Source organism: Vollenhovia emeryi, unplaced genomic scaffold (genome assembly GCF_000949405.1).
Source record: "Vollenhovia emeryi isolate VEMERY1.0 unplaced genomic scaffold, V.emery_V1.0 DF939196.1, whole genome shotgun sequence".
Taxonomy (NCBI): domain Eukaryota; kingdom Metazoa; phylum Arthropoda; class Insecta; order Hymenoptera; family Formicidae; genus Vollenhovia; species Vollenhovia emeryi.
The window spans coordinates 48,651-69,876 of record NW_011967170.1 but is presented as its reverse complement, the minus strand read 5'-3'; the positions used below and the strand labels follow the sequence as shown (position 1 = coordinate 69,876).

Here is a 21,226-nt window from a genome sequence, read left to right as displayed (position 1 = left end):
GAGTCATTATATTGTACTCTTTTTGTGTCCCACTTAACATGACTGTCACTTATCATTACAATTAAAAATGTAATCGGGATATAACTACATCGTAAAATATGTGTAAGCGAAACGCATAAATATCGGCGGGTAAAATTCATAATTACGACGCGTTGCGGTTTCATAATTAATAAAAGAAATAGATATTTCAGGTTACTAGGAATAAAACTCGCAAAGGGCCCGATTGCACTTATACATTTGTTCCACAGCGCGAACTTACGAAATTGAAATAACACAGTTGCTGGCTTCTTTTATTCGATATAATCGCCGATATCGAAAAGTAATAATTCACGTAACGCCACGTCGCAGAGTGTGAGATTATTTAATTTATCTATCACCGCGTCGCTGAAGGTGGCTCCAGAACGAAACGCACACGATCTATAACTGATAACGAATTGTTAATTGAATGTTACGTAACGTTTACGCGCAACTAATCGCGCTTGACTCTCGAAGCCCACTTTTTCCTTGTTGGCGGTTAATTTTTACGATTTACGATTCCAGGTGATCGAGAACAGCGGTTACGGTGCCGACAAATTTACTATGGTACGAAATAACGACGGCACAGGATCGTTGAAAATTGTGCAGTCGCTGGATTACGAGGACCAACTGCAGAGTAATGGCTTTAGGTTTAGGATACAAGTGAACGATAAGGTAAGAGAGAAATACAACAAGATACCACAAACTTTCAGATATTCTAATAAAAAATAACGAAACCGAATCCTACAAATGTTCCACTTAAGCTACATTTAATTTGTAAAACTTGCGATTAAATGTTTGCCTAAAAATTAATGCACTGATAAAGAAAATATCTTAATCCAAAAAATATGATTTTACTCAAGAAAATTATTTATTAGGTGGTTCCTAATAGCTTATTAACTTAAATTAAAAAATAATTCAGTAATTAAAACACGCATTGCTTTAATTTAAGTATTTACTAAAAATCAAAGAATAGATTATTTTAAATTTAAAAAATTTTATTTTAATTCTATAAAATGTTTACTAAGATGTAATTTTCACGGCGAAAAAAAAATTGGATTTCTTATTTGACAAAAGCAACTATTTCATTTAATAAACAGTATTTTATATCTCATGAAATCTTTATTTAAATGTGGAAAATGTAATGATTTAAATTAATTTAAGTTTTTCTTTTTCGAAAAAAATAATTTTTTCCCTGCTTATTTAAACTACGGAATTACTGAATGAAGGTAACTCGTCGTGCTCGCGTAACAATTTAATTATTTTCTCAGGGCGAGGACAATGACAACGACAAGTACCACGTAGCCTACTCCTGGGTGGTCGTGAAGCTGCGAGATATCAATGACAATCAGCCGCAATTCGAGAAAGCCAATATCGAGACTACCGTGCCGGAGAACGCTCGCATAGGCAGCAGCCTCGAAACATTCAGGGCCACCGATCCGGATCAGGGTGGCAAGAGCAAGGTCTCGTATTCCATCGACCGAAGCTCCGATCGAAAGAGACAGTTCTTCATCAATGAAAATGGCACCGTGTCGATACAGAGAAGCCTCGATCGCGAGGAAACTCCTCGGCACCAGGCAAGTTATACAATTGCCAGATATAGATTAATATAATAAAATTTGTTGGGTTTTAATTATTTTTAAATAATCATGATACAAGTTACAAGATTATTTGCAGTGGTAGCATTTAAAATTTTCTTAGCGCACAAATGAAAATAGATCGATGCAGCGTTAGAGTTGTTCAAACACGATGATCGGTTGTCTTAGGTCAAAATTTTGGCGATTGACGATGGAATACCACCGAAGACCGCGACAGCCACCCTTACAGTCGTTGTGCAGGACATTAATGACAATCCACCGAGATTCCTCAAGGACTATCGTCCAGTATTGCCGGAATACGCACAAACCAAGAAGGTCGTCGAGATTCTCGCTACCGATGACGATGACCGGTCGAGGAGCAACGGCCCCCCGTTCACTTTCCGAATGGATCCTAACGCGAACGATGTTATCAGAGCTAGTTTCAAAGTTGAGAGCGACAACAGTAAGTCTCGTCGATTCATAAATTTATCACAGCGTAAAAGGTCGCACTTTGAGGGAAGGTAATTCGCGAAACTTTCTCGCAGTATCATAATTCGTTTTAATCAATGACAAAGATCTGGTTGCACACTGAGAAAAATGTCCGATTAAATATAATCGGATAATCCAATTACATGATAACAAACGGATATATCCGATTAAATTGTATATCCGATGAAAAATTTGATCGGTTTTTCAATGAAATTTCATCGGTAATTGCATTTCATCGGATAAATTTCATCGGATATATCCATAATTTAATCGGAAAACGTAATCGGAAAAATTAACCATCGGACATACTATTTAATTGGTTTATCCGATGAAAATTTTTCTCAGTGCATACATAGACAGATGCATTGCGGGGTACAGTTTGTCACTCATGCTCTCATTACTTTTCAGAGGGGGCCAATGGGGACGGAATGGCCGTAGTGTCATCCTTACGATCGTTCGACAGGGAACAGCAAAAGGAATTCTTGATTCCTATCGTCATCAAGGATTCCGGGAACCCTTCGATGTCTGGGACCAGCACCTTGACGGTTATCATAGGGGACGTTAACGATAATAAAATGCAGCCTGGCTCCAAGGAAATCTTTGTATATAACTACGCAGTACGTATTCGCGTTATATTAAATTAGACAAGTTGCGTTACGTTACACCTCTGCATTTCTTTCGTGCTCAATGCGCCCTGAACGGCGAACCCAAACGGTTGCGTTGAAGCGAGGAAGCTTTGTGAATGAGGAAGCTTCCTTCCTCCTCGTGTATCAGGTTTAAAACCTGTTTTATCCAGTTCTCGTTCTGGTGCTTTGAGCATTTGGTTTCACTTCATCTTCGGTAGGCTGCTAACCTTGTCGAAGGAAACCTCCCATCTGAAGGGCAATACCCCTGAAGGGGTAAGATACTCTCGGTGGTTGCCACTTCCCTTCGGGAGATTCCGAAAAAACCAGCGGTGTCCGCGGATTTGAACTCGGATCTTCTCGTTCATTTGTTTACCAAGCAGCGCACATTTATCTCACCACTTTGTCAATGTAATTGAATGAATTTCCAGGGACAATCGCCGGATACGGAGATAGGTAGAGTGTACGTGTACGACCTGGACGACTGGGATCTGCCGGACAAGAAATTCTACTGGGAAGGGCTGGAGCACGCGCAATTTAGACTCGACGAGGACTCGGGGATGATCTATATGAAATCCGGCACGCACGACGGCAAGTATCATCTGCGGTTCAAGGTCTACGATCGGAAGCACACGCAGACGGATGTGCCCGCGAACGTGACCATCACCGTCAAGAGTATCCCGCACGAGGCGGTGTTAAATTCGGGCTCGGTTCGAATATCCGGGATAACGGACGAGGACTTCATTCGCGTCTGGAATTATCAGGTGAGAGTCTCTAAATCCCACTAAAAATATTATTGACGCGCGTACCGATACCTTTCCTAATATGAGACAGCGGGGTTTCTGCTGTAACAAATTAATTAATTTGTTGGTCCCACCGTGGATTTATTGCCCTCGGAGTGAAATCTGTTTGGTGGAAAATTCAATCGTTGCGAAAAAGATTCGATTGAATTTGGGACGTTGAAAATGTCCTAGTTCAGCGCTTACTTAAGAAAATGAATGTGTGCTCTTCAACTTTCCAAGAGATGTTTGTGATCTTTGTGGTTTGATTCACGGACGAATGCTATACGAGGTTCGCGTGGTTTTCAGAATCAAACTCTGTCGCGCAGCAAAGCGGATCTGTTTAGGGACAAGCTGTCGCATCTGTTGAACATAGACAGGGACAACGTAGATGTGTTCAGCGTCCAATTACGAAGAATGCATCCGCCGTTGACTGACGTCAGGTTTGCCGCGCACGGCTCCCTGTACTATAAACCGGTCAGGCTTAACGGCATTGTACTTATGCATCGCGAAGAGGTAAGTGAAAATGCAGTTGGAATATACTTGAAATACCTTGGACAAAATTGCGCTGGATCAAGAGCCGAGGTAAATGTCTGTTGCAACGTGTTAATTAACCATCTCGGACTGATAGATCGAGAAAGACGTGGGTATCAACATAACTATGGTCGGTATCGACGAGTGTTACTACGAGAACGAGATGTGCGAAGGCAGTTGCACGAACACCCTCGATATCAGCAACCTGCCGTACATGGTGAACGCGAACAGGACCGCCCTCGTTGGCGTACGCGTGGACGTGATAGCCGAGTGCACCTGCGGAGCGCGGAATTTCAGCAAGGGCGAGTCCTGCAGGAACAGCCCGTGCTACAACGGCGGACGCTGCGTGGAGGACCGATTTGGATTATCGTAAGTGAAATTCCAATTTAATTCCACACGTACTGCGAATTATATGCGCCAAGTTCGTCGACAAACAAGAATTTTGTCGCGCTTGCAAAGATAAAGGGAAATTTTGACGTTTGGCGTCTTAAGTAATTTCTGAGCCCATGTGTTTTGCAACTCTAGATGTCAATGTCCGTCTGGCTACAACGGCCCGAGGTGTCAGCAGACCGCGAGAAGTTTCCGAGGCAACGGCTGGGCATGGTATCCCGCTTTGGAAATGTGCGACAACAGCCACTTGAGCTTCGAGTTTATCACAAGAAAATCTGACGGACTGTTATTGTACAACGGTCCGATTGTCCCTCCCGAGGTCGACGAGATAATGGTTTCTGGTAAGATCTCCGAGCCTTCGAACTTCTACACTGGTTAACGCCGTATCGAGGGATTTTATCACGTTAAACTTGTTACCAGACTTCATTTCGGTCGAATTGGAGCGCGGTATACCGAGGCTGCTGATCGATTTCGGATCTGGCACTTTGGAGCTGAAGGTGAAACCAAAGAAAACCTTGGACGACGGCGAGTGGCATCGACTCGACATCTTCTGGAATACGGAGGTAAAAATATTGCGTTATTTATTTGCAAAACTTAGTATAAGATAAGCAAACGTGGCGTTTTAAAAACAAAGATCATAAATTACATCAATACGTAATATACGTATTCTCTATTAATCTCTATTAACGTTCATCAAAAAATTTTATTTCCCAACGAACTTTTTAACGAAATTCACGTTGTTCCTTTAGAAATGTTAAAACGTAACTTCTCACTCTTTCTTTGGCAATCACCATTTAAAGAATTTTTTGAACTGATCAGTCCTTTAAGCGCCGTATGTTATTTGTTCTATTCAGCTTTACTGAGGATGACCTGAAAATAGGGTCAAAACGTTTGGATATTTTAAATAAATTGATTTAAAAGTTTTACATTGGATAATTTCGCACGGAGACCTGCGGTTGGCTCGCATTGGCCTTTTCCCCCTACCTTAATAATTCTATTAACAAGGCCTATTCCGATCTTTCATCAGTGCAAAATAGTCCTAACGCGAGAATTGTCTACAGACTGTGAAGCTCATCATCGACTACTGCAAATCCGCGGAGATATCCGAGCTGGAGGACGGGAGCCCGCCGGAATTCAACGACACCAGCTGCCAGGCCACGGGCACGATACCGCCGTTCAACGAGTACCTGAACGTGAACGCACCGCTGCAGATCGGCGGTCTCTACGTAGAGCAATTCGACCCGACGCACTACAAGTGGAAGCACATGCCGGTGGGCAAGGGCTTCGACGGCTGCATCAAGAATCTCTTCCACAACAGCAAACTGTACGACCTCGCCCATCCGGGTCTCTCGCGGAACAGCGTCGCCGGCTGTCCGCAAACCGAGGAGATCTGCAACAATCAGGAGTCGACCTTCCGCTGCTGGGAACACGGCACTTGCGTCGGCAGCTTCACCGAGGCGAGGTGCCAGTGCAATCCCGGTTGGACCGGTCCCGGATGCATGACGCCGACGATACCGACCACCTTCAAGCCCCAGAGCTACGTCAAGTACGCCTTGTCCTTCGAGCCGGACAAGTACTCCACTCAGGTGCAACTGAGATTCCGCACCCGAGAAATCCACGGCGAGCTGTTCCGAGTGAGCGACCAGCACAATAGGGAATACGCCATTTTGGAGGTGAGTGTGACGCACTTTGAACCTTAATTATTGAAATTCATTCTCATTCAATGAACATTTCCCAGATTCTTTTACGAAACGGCCGCTAATTAGGCAATTATATTATTCGCTGTTTTCAAGTTGCAGCAACGATTGCAATTTCAAGCGTTTCAATTTTATTGCGTATTTCTCGCACGATTGCTGACTTCGCTTTCAGCAAAATACGCGTACAATAAAATATTTAATTATGCAAAATCTCATAGTTCACCCATCAAAGTCCCCTAGAAGCTTTAGAATTTCCTTTTAGAATTTTTTGAAGCGACTTTAAACGCATTCTCCAGACTCCCAAAATTCGTTCCACGTGTACAACTTTGATTGAGAAGAGAAGGACTATCTGAAACATCTATTCGTTATAATTTCAGATCAAGGACAGCAGACTGCACTTCAGGTACAATCTGAACAGTCTTAGGACGGAAGAACGAGACATCTGGCTGTCGGCAATAGCCGTCGATGACGGGCAGTGGCACACAGTTAGAGTTTCGAGATACGGATCCGCCGCGACTTTGGAACTGGACGGTGGCGAAGGACGGAGATTCAACGAGACCTTCTCTTTCGAGGGCCACCAATGGCTCCTCGTGGACAAGCAGGAGGGTGTCTACGCGGGTGGCAAAGCGGAATACACTGGCGTCCGCACATTCGAAGTTTACGCGGATTATCAGAAAGGTAACTTGAAACTCGCTTCACGAATAAAATACAAACGCGCCTTTGCAGTGACTTTAAATGATTTCTTCCCATTTGCTTACTTACATGATCGAAGAAAACGCATTCTGCATAATTTTGAATTATATTTTCTCTTAAAATTTACCCCGAAAATCATGCAATTGTGGGACAGCGTGGCATTTTGAAGAACTATATGAGAGTTTTTTTGGAAATTTTACTATATATCCTAGTGACATGTATGGTAAAGTTTCAAAAAGCTCTCATAAAATTCTTTGAAATGCCGCGTTGTCCCGCGATCACACAATTTTCGGGATAAATTTTAAGAGAAACTTCTCTCCGTGTATCTTGAATCTTTTACGGAGATAAAGCTATATAATTTTGAATAAAAAAAATGCTAGGTTGTCTGGACGACATAAGATTGGAGGGCAAACATCTTCCACTGCCACCCGCCATGAACGGAACTCAATGGGGCCAAGCGACGATGGCGCGAAACTTGGAAAGGAATTGTCCGTCGAACAAACCGTGTGCCAACGTGATTTGTCAAGATCCTTTCGAGTGCATCGACCTCTGGAACGAGTACGACTGCACGTAGGTGTCATTGTTGCGACTTCATTTATCTCTGAGACAATCGATATGCCATGACGTTTTTCATCGCAGCTGCGGGGAGGGGAGAATCCCGTCACCGGATAACAAAGGGTGCATGGATAAAAACGAGTGCATTGACTATCCCTGCCTGAACGGTGGCAGGTGTATCAATCAGGACCCGCGATTCCGGTACCGATGCATTTGCCCCGACGGCTTCTGGGGCGAGAACTGCGAGCTGGTCCAAGAGGGCCAGACGCTCAAGCTGAGCATGGGCGCGCTGGCGGCGATTCTCGTGTGTCTTTTGATCATCCTCGGTGAGTAAATGCAAATCGAGGCGCGTAAATGTGTATAATTTGACACGCATGCTTTCCTTTCTATCGCGTCCCTTGCGTATTACTGTACATCTTTTCACTTTACGTTTCTCTAAGCACGTTTAATTATGTTTCAGTTCTTATTTTTGTGGCAACCGAATGATCGACCGAACAATAAAACGAGTTCGACGAAAGCTTATGTCTCTTGATTTCACTTTCCCTTTTTACATACTCTTTTTTTTCCACTTCCTCCGTGTGTCTGCTTTAATTGTCTTCACAGCGCGCTTTGCATTAAACGCTAATGAAAGCTGCATATTTAAGATCGCACAATATCTCCTAAGTAATAAGCTTTCGTTTCGACACGGATGTTCCGAGACTGACAAGACTTGACACCTGTTTCGTACATTGCAATATCGTAGTTGCCGCCGTGGATTTTGTTGCACCTTGCACTTTCTTGAACTCTCAGCAGAGAAGTATTACCTACGATATATTGATGGACGAGGCTCGTTCGACGCGGACAAACGCGAATTAATTCCATTAATATCAAAATTGCAGTCCTCGTGCTGGTGTTCGTCGTCTACAACAGAAGACGAGAGGCGCACATAAAGTATCCCGGGCCGGACGACGACGTGAGGGAAAACATCATCAACTACGACGACGAGGGCGGCGGAGAGGACGACATGACCGCGTTCGATATCACGCCTCTGCAGATCCCGATCGGTGGCCCGATACCGGAAATGGGTGGCAAGCTGCCCCCGTGTAAAGTAGCCTGTACGTTACATCTCTCGATTGCGAGGCGACGATCACGCCGAGCCGAGAAAATAATCCAAGCGTCGTGTTCTCAGATCCACTCGGCCCGGAACCGAACGTCGGCGTCTTCATCGAGGACCACAAGAAGAGGGCCGATAGCGATCCAAACGCACCGCCCTTCGACGATTTGCGGAATTACGCGTACGAAGGTGGCGGAAGCACCGCGGGTTCCCTGGAGTCATTAGCCTCCGGTACGTAAAAAGGAGAATTTTCGAGACACTTCGCATTTTATATGCCGCGTTAAAGAAAGTGTTGTTGCACACATTTTTCAGAAGTGCGCAAACTTTCCTTTTCAACATTGCTCTCGCGAAAACTTTTTGCGAAAGCTCGGCTGCTCGCACTAGCGCGTTAAGGCTTGTTTACGGCCAATTCTTATATTTAAGGATCTTAAATGTCTCTCGAAGCATTTCTTAGCCAGTAAAACGATGAGTACAGCATCCGCACGGGTCATTTCTTTTGGCTAAATATTTTTTGAAGGTGTACTTAAGACAAAGTTGAATATAAGAATTGACTGTAGACAAGCCTCGCGTTCACAACGCTAGAACTTGGTCCAAGTAATAATCGAAACTACGTGGATGTAAGAGCGCACGAATCGTAGATTAATCGTGCATAATTAATGACGATTACGTTTCCGACGTAAAGGGACAAGTCTCTTAAGGGTTGCAGCGCAAAAGTCAAAACTACTCCAGTATAAGAGCGCATAGATCGTAGATTAATCATGCATAATTGTTCGAAAGATCCCTTTTACTTTAACAATTAACCAGAAAATGAAAAGCCTTAGTGTGCACCGAGCGCGCGCTAATGCAAGCAACCGAATTCGCTGGTACTCTCCCTCGCCTTAATAAATAATATGACTACCGTATTACCATTCGTACACACAGAAAAATATATACTACCTGCAAGTAAATATTAATTGTTCCAAGTATTTGATAAGTTTATATTTCCGCAAATCTATCATAATGTCGTCGCAAGTGTGATATTTACTCAAAACATATTCTGGTTCTTAGTAAGTCTAGTACTTGAAACAAGAATACATAGAATTATTTGAAGCAAAACAATTTTGTTTCTTCTGACTTTATTAAAAGAAGCATACGGAGTTCTTCCATAAGTTTTCTAATTTTCTTCAAAGAATAAATTCTTTCTTTGAGTATAAGATGGCAAGCTTTTCTAAGACTAGTAACAAGTATATCTTAAAACTATTATTAAGAAAATATTCTTTGTTGGAGCAAACTATTACTTAAACGGAATAAAATAAACTGAGTAATTACTTTTCTTGACTGTACAATAATATTTTTCTGTGTGTATTAACGAGCGAGTTACCGCTCAAGTCTCCCTGTCATCCAATGAGCATTTTTCTAATCCTAGGCACGGACGACGAGCAACACGAGTACGAATACCTAGGCGCCTGGGGCCCGAGATTCGACAAGCTGGCCGATATGTACGGTCCCGCGGAGGAGAGCGAGGAGGAGGAATAATCAGCCGTACGTGCGGCCGAGTCTCCACATCACGTCGCATGCGAGTAGCGCGAGCCGCATCGTCCGAACGGGGTTGTACTCGCGAGGCCTCGAGCGAGACGGCCGACGGGGATCGCTCGTCGCGAACGTTCTCGGAGGATGATCTCGAGAGGGTGAAGACAAAGAGCGCGCGCGCGCGCGTCTCCCCCTCGCCGAGAGCGACGAGTCGCCCCGAACGAGGGACCCGCTTCCTCCGCGGTGGTGCAGCCAGTGAAAGTAACTAATCACACGTGATGTCGCGCGCACCCGCGTGTCAACGGACTCACGCACGTACTCGGGGGTGCATAAAGGAACGTTGCAATAGCGCGACGGTAGGGGGTAGAAAGCGAGAAGAGTCGGGGGAAGAGTCGCAGCATATTACCTATCTGTATAGTACGTTATACGTAGTGAAATATCCAGAGACACGCGACGAGACTTTTTCTAACGTGGTTCCCTCCCCCTCCCCCTCCCCACCTCCTCCTCCTCCTCCTCCTCCTCCTCCTCCCAACATCGATTCCGCTCATCGGTTCACCGTCGGCAAAAATCACCCGTGCGTACACCTATGTATACATATATACGTGTAGGTATAATATCGCGTCGTTGTCGTCAGTGTCGGATCTTAGATCGGCGTTTCGTCCTCGCGCAGCCGGGATCTCGTTCGTTTGTTTTAATCGTCGCGAATCGCGGGCGGACGTGTTAGATGTGTTGTAACGATTTAATCAAGGGCATTCACGTACATTCAGACACACATATATTCATGTACACGCGTATACGTTGACACGACACCCGGCATGATTCAGAGTCGTCGTCGTCGTCGTCGTTGGCGGCGGCTGCGGCGATCCTTCGTTTCTTCGTTCTCCTGCACGAACGTCCCTCGCGGGAGGGGGCGTGCATCCCCCGACGGGCGTACATTTCGTTGTCCTGAATGCGGAGGAGTCCTGGAAACAACGCACTCTCGTTCATGACGGACGATCCTACCGTTAGATAGTCTGCCATAATAGGAGTTTATCGTTAAGGTATCGTTAGTTGCCGCGACGCCGGCTGATCGTTGGTCGTCGCGACGCATGGTATGGTCATCGTCACTGCAATCCTCATTACCGATAGCATTACACTATTAAATATTATAATATATTATATAAATATATTATAAATATGGATTTATATAGAGGCGCACGAGGGGGGTGGAAAGTGATTTTAACGGAGACGAGTCCGCGAAGGACGGGAGAGCATGAGTTACCGCGCGCGAGCAGTGTAATTATTATAATTACGGTATAGCGGACGTAAAGTCTAAATATAAATACAAATATAAATATATATATATATAAATACAAATATATATTATGCATATACATACAAACAGAGAAAACACGTACGAACATACAGACAACACAGAGAGCAAGGGAGAGATGAGATTCGCATTCGCAAAAATATGCTCACCGTTGATATATCTCGATATAGTTTTAATATTTATTTTACGTCATCTCTCAAGGGAGATCGGAGCGCGAGGAGCACGGCACGGGGTGTATGGGGTACGCGTGCACGAGGAGCCGCGGGGAGAGAGAGAGAGAGAGACGTGGCAGGATTCCGTTCTAGTCATCCCGAATGGCTCGTCGACGCGTCGTTTCTACGTGGACGAAATTTCTCTGCCGCTTTTCCGAACTGGCAGTTGCCCTGCCGGAAATAATTCTACAAAATTCTACAAAACCATAAAATTCTATACAGCACGCATGTCTAAAAGACGACTTGAAGATGACTTAAAGATGTCTTTTAGAGACATGCGTGCTGTACGGGACATAAACTGCCAGGATCTAAGAAATTCTGCGTAGATTTAAAACGTGCTTTAAAAATCAACATGAAACCGCTAGAATTGGAACACTTTTGTAAATTTTTGTAATATTCCACAGGCAGATGTTTTAATTCTTAGAGATTTTGTTGTTTCTCAAATTTTTAAAAATAGTTTTGTACTCGTTTTGACAAAATTGTAAATTTTCATGAAATACTACTTGCAATAATTTCTGATTTGAGAAGATTGTAATTTGTGGTACTATTTCGTAGATATTTTTACAAAGAAATTAATGTTTCAACGAAGATATAAAAGTTTCTACATATTTCTATTTCAAGTCAATTTTTGTAATCATTTATAGAAATTCTTTCCGCTGGGGTACGTGCATTAAACTTACGAGGTGTTTAGGGCCCGGTTTCCAACGTCGCTCAACTTTAGGCTCAGCTTAATTCGTTCTTTGTCCCTTTCCAACTGTTACTCCAGAAAGAGACAAACGTGAATTAAACTACGCCCAGAAGAAAGATGTGTTTCATACGTTGAAATCACGTTTCGTTCTTTGAATCTGCTAAATTTTTATTTGCTTCTCCTAAAACACACGATAGATTTAAAGACATAGTGAATTCTCTTAGAGGCTCCAGTCTCGATCAAATAAAGTTTTGGTTAAGGTGAAGAAATCATTTCTTTGAAATTACTCGAAGAAAATCTGTTTGATTTCACTTTTTTTCTGGGCGCAAGATTAAAGTTAGTCAGCGTCTGGTGAAATCGGGTCTAAGATTTATCGAAAATTCCTACGAGTCTCCGGCGACTCGCTGGAGGCTCTTTCTGCCCAAGTGCATCAGCGAACGAGGAGGCGAATCCAGTTTGATTATAAAAGAGATTGCTATAAAAGAATCAGACGAGAACGACGTCGATATTCCTAAACCAGACGTGAATTAACTGACGGCTAAGGGAGAAAGATATTTTATACAGAAGAAGATGATCGTTAAAAGTAGTTGAATCGCGGATTTTACCAAGGGGAATCCTGAAGATCCCTCGCGATCCAACGCGAAATGAGGCTCGACGAGCCTTTCGACACCTCTCGGCGCCACGTGCACGCGCGATTATACCGTCGCGCCTTTCGCGGGAGAAACTTTCCACGCACCGAGCCCCGACTGAACCTGTAAAATTCTCAACGGGAATATTAATAGTCAATTTACTGGTTAGGGAGAGAAAGAGAGAGAGAAAGAGAGGCCGAAGGGAAAAGGCGTTTAGGAGTATGTCGTAAGCACTTGTACGAATATTGTAATTAACATGTGTATGAGTGTGCCGGCGCGCGCAGTATTTGCGTCACTGCGCATCGCCGTATAATTGTCCTACCAATGATCGTGTTTGCGTATGGTTTTTCAACGAATTTGTGATATTAAGTTGCGTATATCTACTGCAGTACACGTCCCCGCGTACAATCGTCGTTCCTCGAAGACCCGCGAGCACCGAGAGCGACTCTCGCCGGAGGCAAAAGTCTTAGAATCCGCCCGAAGAAATCCCGAAGACCATTCGCAGGCCGCGATATTTCCTGGACGTTTTTACCCTGAATTTACAGTAATTGCTCTCCGCGACGACGACGGTCGCCGCAGCGATGGTTGTCGAAATAAGTCTAATTCGATGCTAAATTGTCGAGCGGGAAATTTTTAAGGGTAGAAATAAATCTCTTCGAACTACAACGAATGTCCGACGTAATTTGATCATCGCATTATGGGGGCAGCAATAATCTTACCTCAAGCAATAAGTTCAGTAGCAATAGGCGCGGTTCTGTTTTGAGCTTTTCAATCGCCTTGTTTGCGCGTTCGCCGTTCAATTTGGCGATTGCCAATTGAACCGTTTCACCGCGAGAAATGCCAGAAAGGACGTACCTTTCCTGCAAAATTAAAAACCATTGAAGCGATCTTCAAGGTAATAGCTTACTGGGGAAGCTTGAGAAAGTCTGTGAAAATTATTTTTTTATTTTATCGAAATTGCGGTCGATTACGAGTCTACATTTGTAGGCTCATGTGACGATGACATGAATCTCATTGTAAGTGAAATCATGCTCTCTCGGTGCCCGCACGTCGAATTCATCGAAGCCCATTGTTCATCCTAGGCCCCTTAGTTTCTCCAGACATTCCCATCATCCACCCGTCAAGTAGATTCTAAGCAGAGACAGTATTTGAATGGTGTTATTGGAGGACGAAAGAATTATCGTTAAGTAACTGTATTGAGTAGCGCGCGAGCGCGCGTCGCGTGTGTGCAGTGGCAAAAAAAAAAACAACAAACACAGAAAGACAGCCTAATTACATGCGAGTGTCGATGGGGCGCGATCGATCGTTCATTTAAGATCGTTCATTTCTCGAGCATCGAGGAAAAAGAAATTCGTACTCGTGACTTAAATGCGATTACAACTGATATTTACTTATCTTATTCTTAAGAAACGGATCGACTAATTAATTCGCAGAAATTGTCCAGCTCGAGTTAAAAATTAATTTCAACCGCGTCTAAGTTGACTGAATTGACGACGAGAAAGTTTGCACTTTTGTGGCTGTCCAGAATTGATGCACAAGAACGGTTGATCGTGCATCTGTACATCGACGAGGCTCGAAGACTCTTCCATTCGCTCGACCCGTGCACCTCGATCGTTTTATGTAGGAACTTTTTAAGAAGCGTGTGGGCGCGCTCATAAAACGCGTGGGCCGAAGCAAACATGAAGCGCGGAATTGAAAAGTCCGAAATCGATGGAATGCAGAGATTAAAACCGATATCCTCGATATTTTACGGTAAGATACCGGAAACGGATGTCTATGAAGAGATTTTGAAGATCAGCATTTCCTTTAAATGCCCTACGATCTTTCTGAAGTCTTCACGCATCCTTTAAATACTTCGAATAGCTCAGCTATATTTGTAATAAACGCAAATTCCGATGGGCACGCAAAAGCAATCTATCATTATACTATATCAAATTAATGTGTACTATTCAAGATTATAATTCATAAACTTAGACTGTTATTCGTAAAACTTTACATTCTTCTTTTATACTTGGAACACCGGAAACCTAACTTAGTTATATCGGTTTCAATTTTTGCGTGAGATCCAGACATCAATGAGCAAATCAGGCGAACAGAGAATCCGCGAGACTGTCGCTCAAGAAAGATGCTCACGGCGATTTCATTTGCGAACGACTGATTTCAATCGTACTTACATTTAACGAACTATATCGAAAATTTCTGACGAAAGAGACGCGAGTCGCTAGAAGAAATATCGAACAGACGAGCAATGCATTCGGCAAAAGAACGTACGAGCTGTTCGAGGGAGGGGAAACTAAAATAAACGGCACGTTCCTTAAATCCATTCCAACACAATTGTTGCGATTAATATAATTAATATTAAAAGATTCGGCTCAAGGTCATTTGTCGTTGTTAAATTAGATTAGTCTGTATGCTCGCTTAGTTTGTGCGTGTAATCCTAAAAATTGGCGCTATGATCGAAGGCAAGTAAGTTCGAATGTCCGTCTCGTAATACGGGAATTTACCATCTAAGTGCGTACTTACGGAATCTTTTGAAAGGATCTCATTTTACATTACATTTCCCGCGACCGGGGCTCGCCCCTCGACGCTGCTGGTCGCAGAATGAATACATTATGCTCATCCTACATATCCCCAACTTTTTCTGAGCACTGCCTAATACATTTGGTAAATGGGGTACTATAGGGCCGAGCGCGAGCAAACTCGCACATAATTAACATAACCGAATTCCGTTCAGTCGAATTAAAGAAGAAGAGGAGAGATAGACGAGAGGGAAGGGGGCGAAGGGAGAAAACGACGTGGTCCGCTTCATCGCATCTTACGAAAGACAATAAAGAACACCTCCCGCTTTCAACAGACTGGCTCTTTCGTTTCACAGCTGGCTCCACAAATAAAGTTTTACTCGCTGCGAAAAGGGCGTTTTTATATGAAACGAAAACGTTATTGAGTAACACGTAGGCTATTGGATTAGAATAATGCAATTTGTTAGAAATTGTGCAATATCGGATTCCACTACAAAGGAAATCAGTTCAAAGATTTTTTTTTACTAAAATATATCGCGACGCTAAAGACTGAAGAGTCAAGATGCGAACCTCGGAAAACAATCTTCGCAATTTAGAGTAATTTAATACTTGGGAGAGGTGTTCTTTTCATGTCGTGGATCAAGGTTCTTTCGTAGCGAAGTACAATTAATGGTCGTAAAAAAAAAAGAAACGTAAGACGGATTTATTACAAAGAGAAACGGCTTTATCTGTCGGTCGACGAAAAGAAAGAAAGATCACTGTAAGATATACATATTATTACATAATGTAACGCTGCCACTGAACACATCCCGTTAGTACAATTACCGTATATAATAATAATAATAATAACATTAATAATCCGCTGTATACTGGGACACACCGTATTATTAATTGAATTGATATTTATTATCGATTATAATTATTATATTATTACCACTATATTATCTATACCATTTGTACTTTACACTTCAGTTCGAACGAAATAAATGCCTTCTTTTTCATAAAACCATCGACGAGATGACAAAGGTGCGTACTTCAATTGTGAATTGAATCGATCCCTTTGCGTCGAAATGCCAACACCGAGAAAATTATATTCTCTTCTTGCGAGCAATCTTTACGAAGATTTCGAATTTTAAACGAGTCCAATTTCTTCCATGCCGCGAATTTGGATCTTCGGCATCGCTAAAAACTCTATCTCTGGCGATTGTTTACGCGATTTTTGCTACGGCCGTTTCTGCGATTATTGTAACGATGCTTAGTTTCCTTGCTGTTCTTAATTTCTGGAAACTCGCTCCGTACACGCTGCCAAAATTTCGTTCCCGAACGCGACAGGAAATACGTCACTCCGTTATCCCTGAATTTTCAATTAATTTATACATGCTTTTAACTCATACGAATCATTGTAGAAGTCGCCTGGTTAGAAATGGCACAGGTCAAAATTTAACATCTTCAATAAACGCGGTATTGTTCAACTCGGTCGTTTTTAAATGGACAGATCTTGCTGTTGTCAGAGCAAAATTCTTTGTCGATTATAAGATATAACTATTACGCACTCACGTTAGATCTTTGAAGTCGACAGCTCTTGTAACGTGAAGAGTAAGCAGAAAGATCATTGTCGCTAGTCCACTCGTGAGAATCGGCATAGATGATTTAATCATATGAGACATTCGAACTGTATTCCCCAATTTTAATTGCTCGAGTGTCTGCTCAAATTAGCTTTCATTAGTGAGCATAAGTTATTAAAATTATACGCTATTATAATATTAAAAATGAACCAAGTGGATAGGCAAATCGTTACGTTACCAGAAAAACTTTCCTTGGCAGCGTGCTTAAGATAAATACGTCTATCGGTGTCCATATACACGCGATTGTAAATTCCAGGAAGAATGCGGTTACTAGAAACTAGAATTGAAGGTAAAGAGAGGGAGAGAAAGTATAGTTGTATTGAAATAAAGGGAACAAAGTGATTAAATAGGGGATTTAGCGGCACACTAACCTCGTACAAACACATCAAAGCAGGTGTCGGCTGCCGAAACGATTGTGGGAAAATGGTGGAATTCATGACGATAACGTAGACACTTGATGCGATTAAGAAAGAAGTGACCGGCGGACTTGATATCAGAGGATAACCGTACTCGTCTTCCATAGCGTTGGCGAAACACGTTTGAAAAATCGATATCTTTAAACTCTTCAGTATTAACGCCCATATTGTACACGATAATCGCGTCATTTTGGAAAACTAATTAATAGCAATTTAGTCATTCAGATTTAACGTACAGATCGCTAATTATGAGAAAAGAGAAGACATTTTTAATGACATCTGCTATGAAGTTAGTTCCAGCTTGTCTACAATAATTTTATCAAAATTGATAATTTCTACAAAATCCCTTCTTCCTCTTTAAAATAAAATTAATAAAATAGCAAATTTCTGTGCAAAACGCAACGTCGATGATTAAAGTAACAATAATTTTAGAAAATATTACAAGAACAGATATTTATTGAACACATACAAGGGCATATAAAAATGTAACAGATTAGAAACTGTAACGTCGAAAATTTATCGCGAAAGGATTCATTTGACAAAGTCTATAAAAGAATGATTGAGTCACTTCAGGATTGCTGAAGGTAATCCTCCTGTTTTTGCGTTTACGTCGACGTCTTGGCTTTGTGAACTGTAAACGTCTTTCAAAAAACAAAAGGAATCCTTATTAGATTACAATCATATAATTAAAGCATTTAATTAATTAATCTTAAGTTAATTAATAAAATATTTTTTATTTATTTATTTATGTTAATTTCATTTCTATTCCATTTGTGTGTAGGAACATAGAGGGACATAAATTAAATTACTCGAGGCTTTAAGCAAACACGAAAAGTTTACGATTGATATTTCGCAACTAGCAAAGGCTATTTAAATAAGGAATTCTGTGGAGAAATTGTTAAGTGATAAATGGTTTTGTTATAAACTTTATTTAAGAAATTTAAATTTTGCATGACGCTTAATCCGGCAACAAGATATCTTTTTATTAGAAATTGTATACGTTTAAGAATGGATGGACGAATTGCTTCGTAATTTTATTACATGCCGAACAATTTTGCGGATAAGATTTTCAAGTTTTCAGGATTCACTACTTGCTCCACGTATCCAGAAACGTGTCCAGAGATTCAGTGGCGTCCAGCATCCATACAAACGACAATAATGACATGCAAAAAGCCATGTATGTGGCTGCGTAGTCTGTAGCCATGTACTCCGCAAAGATGTATAACCAAGAGTAACTATCTAGGCCCATGGCATCGTTCAACCACACCAACTAAAAGGAAACGAGTGTTTCAAGTTTTGAAGCTTCTGTAAATCGAAAGTCCCGTATTTCGAGCGGCAAAAATTTAATAGAATTTCATCATTAAAATTCGTCAACGATAATTAGCCTTCGGAAGGAGGGATTTAAAAAGATATTGAACAAAGTAAATCCGAGGAAAATATAGCGGCGCGCCATATTTTTATTTGTCAATCAAATACTACGTACCCACTTACTGGATTCTTGAGTTAGACAGAAAATTGCATGCATCATTGGAGTCCATACCATTTGGATCGCTAAATTTGTACTCAATGCAGCTACTAACATCTAATATGACCAAATTAATTTCAAATCGACATTATTTTCCAATTTCATATTATCTTGCGAGCAGAATACTTTTATTCTACTCATTAAATTAATCTGATAACTTTACATTTTACATTTTATTTTCCTACGTACTTAGCGAAAAAGACGCTGCGTGAAAACGCTGTTCCTTTAAATTTAGATCAGCTTTAAAGGATTTACTAAATGTTGACTGTAGGACTCACTTCGTAAATGTATAGTAGCTGAATTGGTGGCTCTTTCAGTGTTACAGGCCATAGTCTGTATTCCGCTATTAGACATAAAACCGAGAACACAAAGAGTACCGACGCGTACGATGGATCAAAAGGCAAAAAGCTTTCCTCCTCGAAACACAGACCGATTATGCAGATCTGTCGCAAATGCGTATACAACCCTGTCGCCACTATGGTGATCCAGTGAGGATCTATGTAATTCGCGTAGTATCTCACGGTCTCCATCTCGAGTTAGCACGCGACAATCCTTTTGAGAGAGCCTTTCAAAAAAATTTCGTTTTCTATTTATGCGCCGTTTGTTTCGTGATGATTTCACTATGATTTCAGATCAAAATGGCAAGATGAATTAGCTAAACCTAGAGGAAACATTTTTTTAGAAGCCATTTCAAAAAGTAATAATTTTCTTTTATTTTTATTTGTACTTCTATTAATTAATTTTAATTGCGCTGCTTATCTGTGCTGTCAAACGTAACGCAGAAAAACATTCCAATACGCATTGATTAGTAACGGATCAAAGAAAGAGGTAAACTACGTTAACACAGAATTTGTTTATCAAGATTTTAATCGTTTGTTAAATTATTTTATTATAGCAAACCTCGCATCGTGATGCAAACGTTGTTGTGAAAGGACGATTTTACAGAGTTCCGTAGTTCTTCGTAAGATTAAATGCGGAAATCTTTGGTTAACATTTCATTTTTAACATTAACGATAGTGACAGATATACGAGTGCTTGATATCTTTTGTATCTTCGGTGAATTTTTTTCAACATTAAATGCTGACGCAGATAACTGTAACTCTCGATCCGACCGTTAATTTATCATTGCACTATTATTATCTCGATGTTCACACATTGAATATTTAGGTTATAAGACTGCCCTGTTATGCTGCAAACATCAAGACCTTCTTGCATCTGTTTAACAGGGTATTTAGTTTTTTTACAAAAATTATCATTGTTAATTAATCATCTTGCGATTCTATCTCTCTTATCAAAGCAGAAACTTTAATTCTTTACTGCCAGATTCATTTACTTCACTTAAACGTTTATCTTCCTTCATATATAAAAGTGGTAATCAAAATTTAATAGCATACAAAATTTAGCTTGTCAGTCTAAATATAATCGCAATCATTCCTATAGTTGCGAAAATTAACTCAAATTTTTTATTAAAAGTACATTTAATCAAACAAGTTGCGATTTCGATAATTTTCGGTCCCAAAGAACTTTTAAAGCAATTTGTCATATAAACCACACACATTTTTATACTTGTATGTGTATTAATATTTTTGGAAACATTGTATTATTAAGATTTTAAACTTTAAAATTATATTTAAGAAATCCACTTTTGCTTTTCAAGGTAAATGTTTCTCCTCAATAATCTTCACATTAATTTCACTTATTTAATAATAAAGCGTGATTTGCTGTCGATACGATCATTAAATATTCTAACAATCATTTTTTATATGCTCTCTTCCCTTAACGCTAGCAATGCTCTTAACTCGGAATTCCAAAGTATATACGAGAAGTCGACTTTATTATTCAGCACCATTCGTTTTCTTAACAGCTACTAGGAAGCTATCGCTAAATGCAATGCATTATGTATGAAAGCGAAATACGAGTCCCATTGTTTTGGAAAGTCCAGCTGTCAGATGAAAGTGGTGGATATAGCAAAGAAAAACGGCTGCTTCTTTTTCAAAAGGTTCAACAAAATGTTAGATCAATAGCGGTAGAAATGTCATTATACATATCTGAGGAAAAAATTAACTGTAATGCAAAATGAATCTATATTTATCTAAACACATTAGTGCAATATTAATATATTAATTACAATGCTCTATATATTTCTTTTATTGTTGCATTTTATAAAATAAAAATGAAACTTTAATTTGGTATTGCGCCATAATTACAATTTTAACTTGTGCACTTAAATTTTAATACTTGCATTTTAATTGGAACACATAGGCACATATGTATTTTAATTAAAGTTATCAATAAATATTAATTACCCTAGCATTATTAGTGACGAGTACTGCTTATGAAAGTGGC

General features: G+C 40.9%; 3 protein-coding genes across 4 annotated transcripts in view; 1 reads left to right on the top strand and 2 right to left on the bottom strand.

Annotated features, from left to right (window-relative positions):
• The window catches only part of LOC105562063 (neural-cadherin-like), a 179,836-nt gene extending 169,460 nt beyond the window's left edge, over positions 1 to 10,376 (top strand). For both annotated transcript variants that reach the window (XM_012012569.1, XM_012012570.1), the window contains 16 exons: positions 541 to 690; positions 1,287 to 1,592; positions 1,782 to 2,055; positions 2,490 to 2,698; positions 3,136 to 3,468; positions 3,793 to 3,999; positions 4,115 to 4,386; positions 4,543 to 4,748; positions 4,828 to 4,970; positions 5,469 to 6,080; positions 6,482 to 6,782; positions 7,178 to 7,367; positions 7,437 to 7,678; positions 8,231 to 8,446; positions 8,521 to 8,676; positions 9,851 to 10,376. In XM_012012569.1, coding sequence (XP_011867959.1) covers positions 541 to 690; positions 1,287 to 1,592; positions 1,782 to 2,055; positions 2,490 to 2,698; positions 3,136 to 3,468; positions 3,793 to 3,999; positions 4,115 to 4,386; positions 4,543 to 4,748; positions 4,828 to 4,970; positions 5,469 to 6,080; positions 6,482 to 6,782; positions 7,178 to 7,367; positions 7,437 to 7,678; positions 8,231 to 8,446; positions 8,521 to 8,676; positions 9,851 to 9,960 — 3,927 coding nt within the window. In that variant the 3' untranslated portion in view covers positions 9,961 to 10,376. The remainder of the gene's footprint in view (positions 1 to 540; positions 691 to 1,286; positions 1,593 to 1,781; positions 2,056 to 2,489; positions 2,699 to 3,135; positions 3,469 to 3,792; positions 4,000 to 4,114; positions 4,387 to 4,542; positions 4,749 to 4,827; positions 4,971 to 5,468; positions 6,081 to 6,481; positions 6,783 to 7,177; positions 7,368 to 7,436; positions 7,679 to 8,230; positions 8,447 to 8,520; positions 8,677 to 9,850) is intronic.
• Positions 10,377 to 17,039: 6,663 nt separating this feature from the next.
• Positions 17,040 to 17,544, bottom strand: LOC105562061. The gene is made up of 2 exons (XM_012012568.1): positions 17,311 to 17,544; positions 17,040 to 17,216 (listed from the first exon to the last, which is right to left on the bottom strand). Exons 1-2 carry the CDS (start codon positions 17,542 to 17,544, stop codon positions 17,109 to 17,111), a joined length of 342 nt encoding a protein of 113 aa, XP_011867958.1. The 3' UTR covers positions 17,040 to 17,108.
• Positions 17,545 to 18,128: 584 nt separating this feature from the next.
• LOC105562060 lies at positions 18,129 to 19,531 on the bottom strand. Its single transcript, XM_012012567.1, has 3 exons — positions 19,159 to 19,531; positions 18,839 to 18,937; positions 18,129 to 18,625 (listed from the first exon to the last, which is right to left on the bottom strand). The coding sequence occupies exons 1-3, from the start codon at positions 19,408 to 19,410 to the stop codon at positions 18,443 to 18,445; spliced, it is 534 nt and encodes a 177-aa protein (XP_011867957.1). The 5' UTR covers positions 19,411 to 19,531; the 3' UTR covers positions 18,129 to 18,442.
• Positions 19,532 to 21,226: the final 1,695 nt, after the last annotated feature.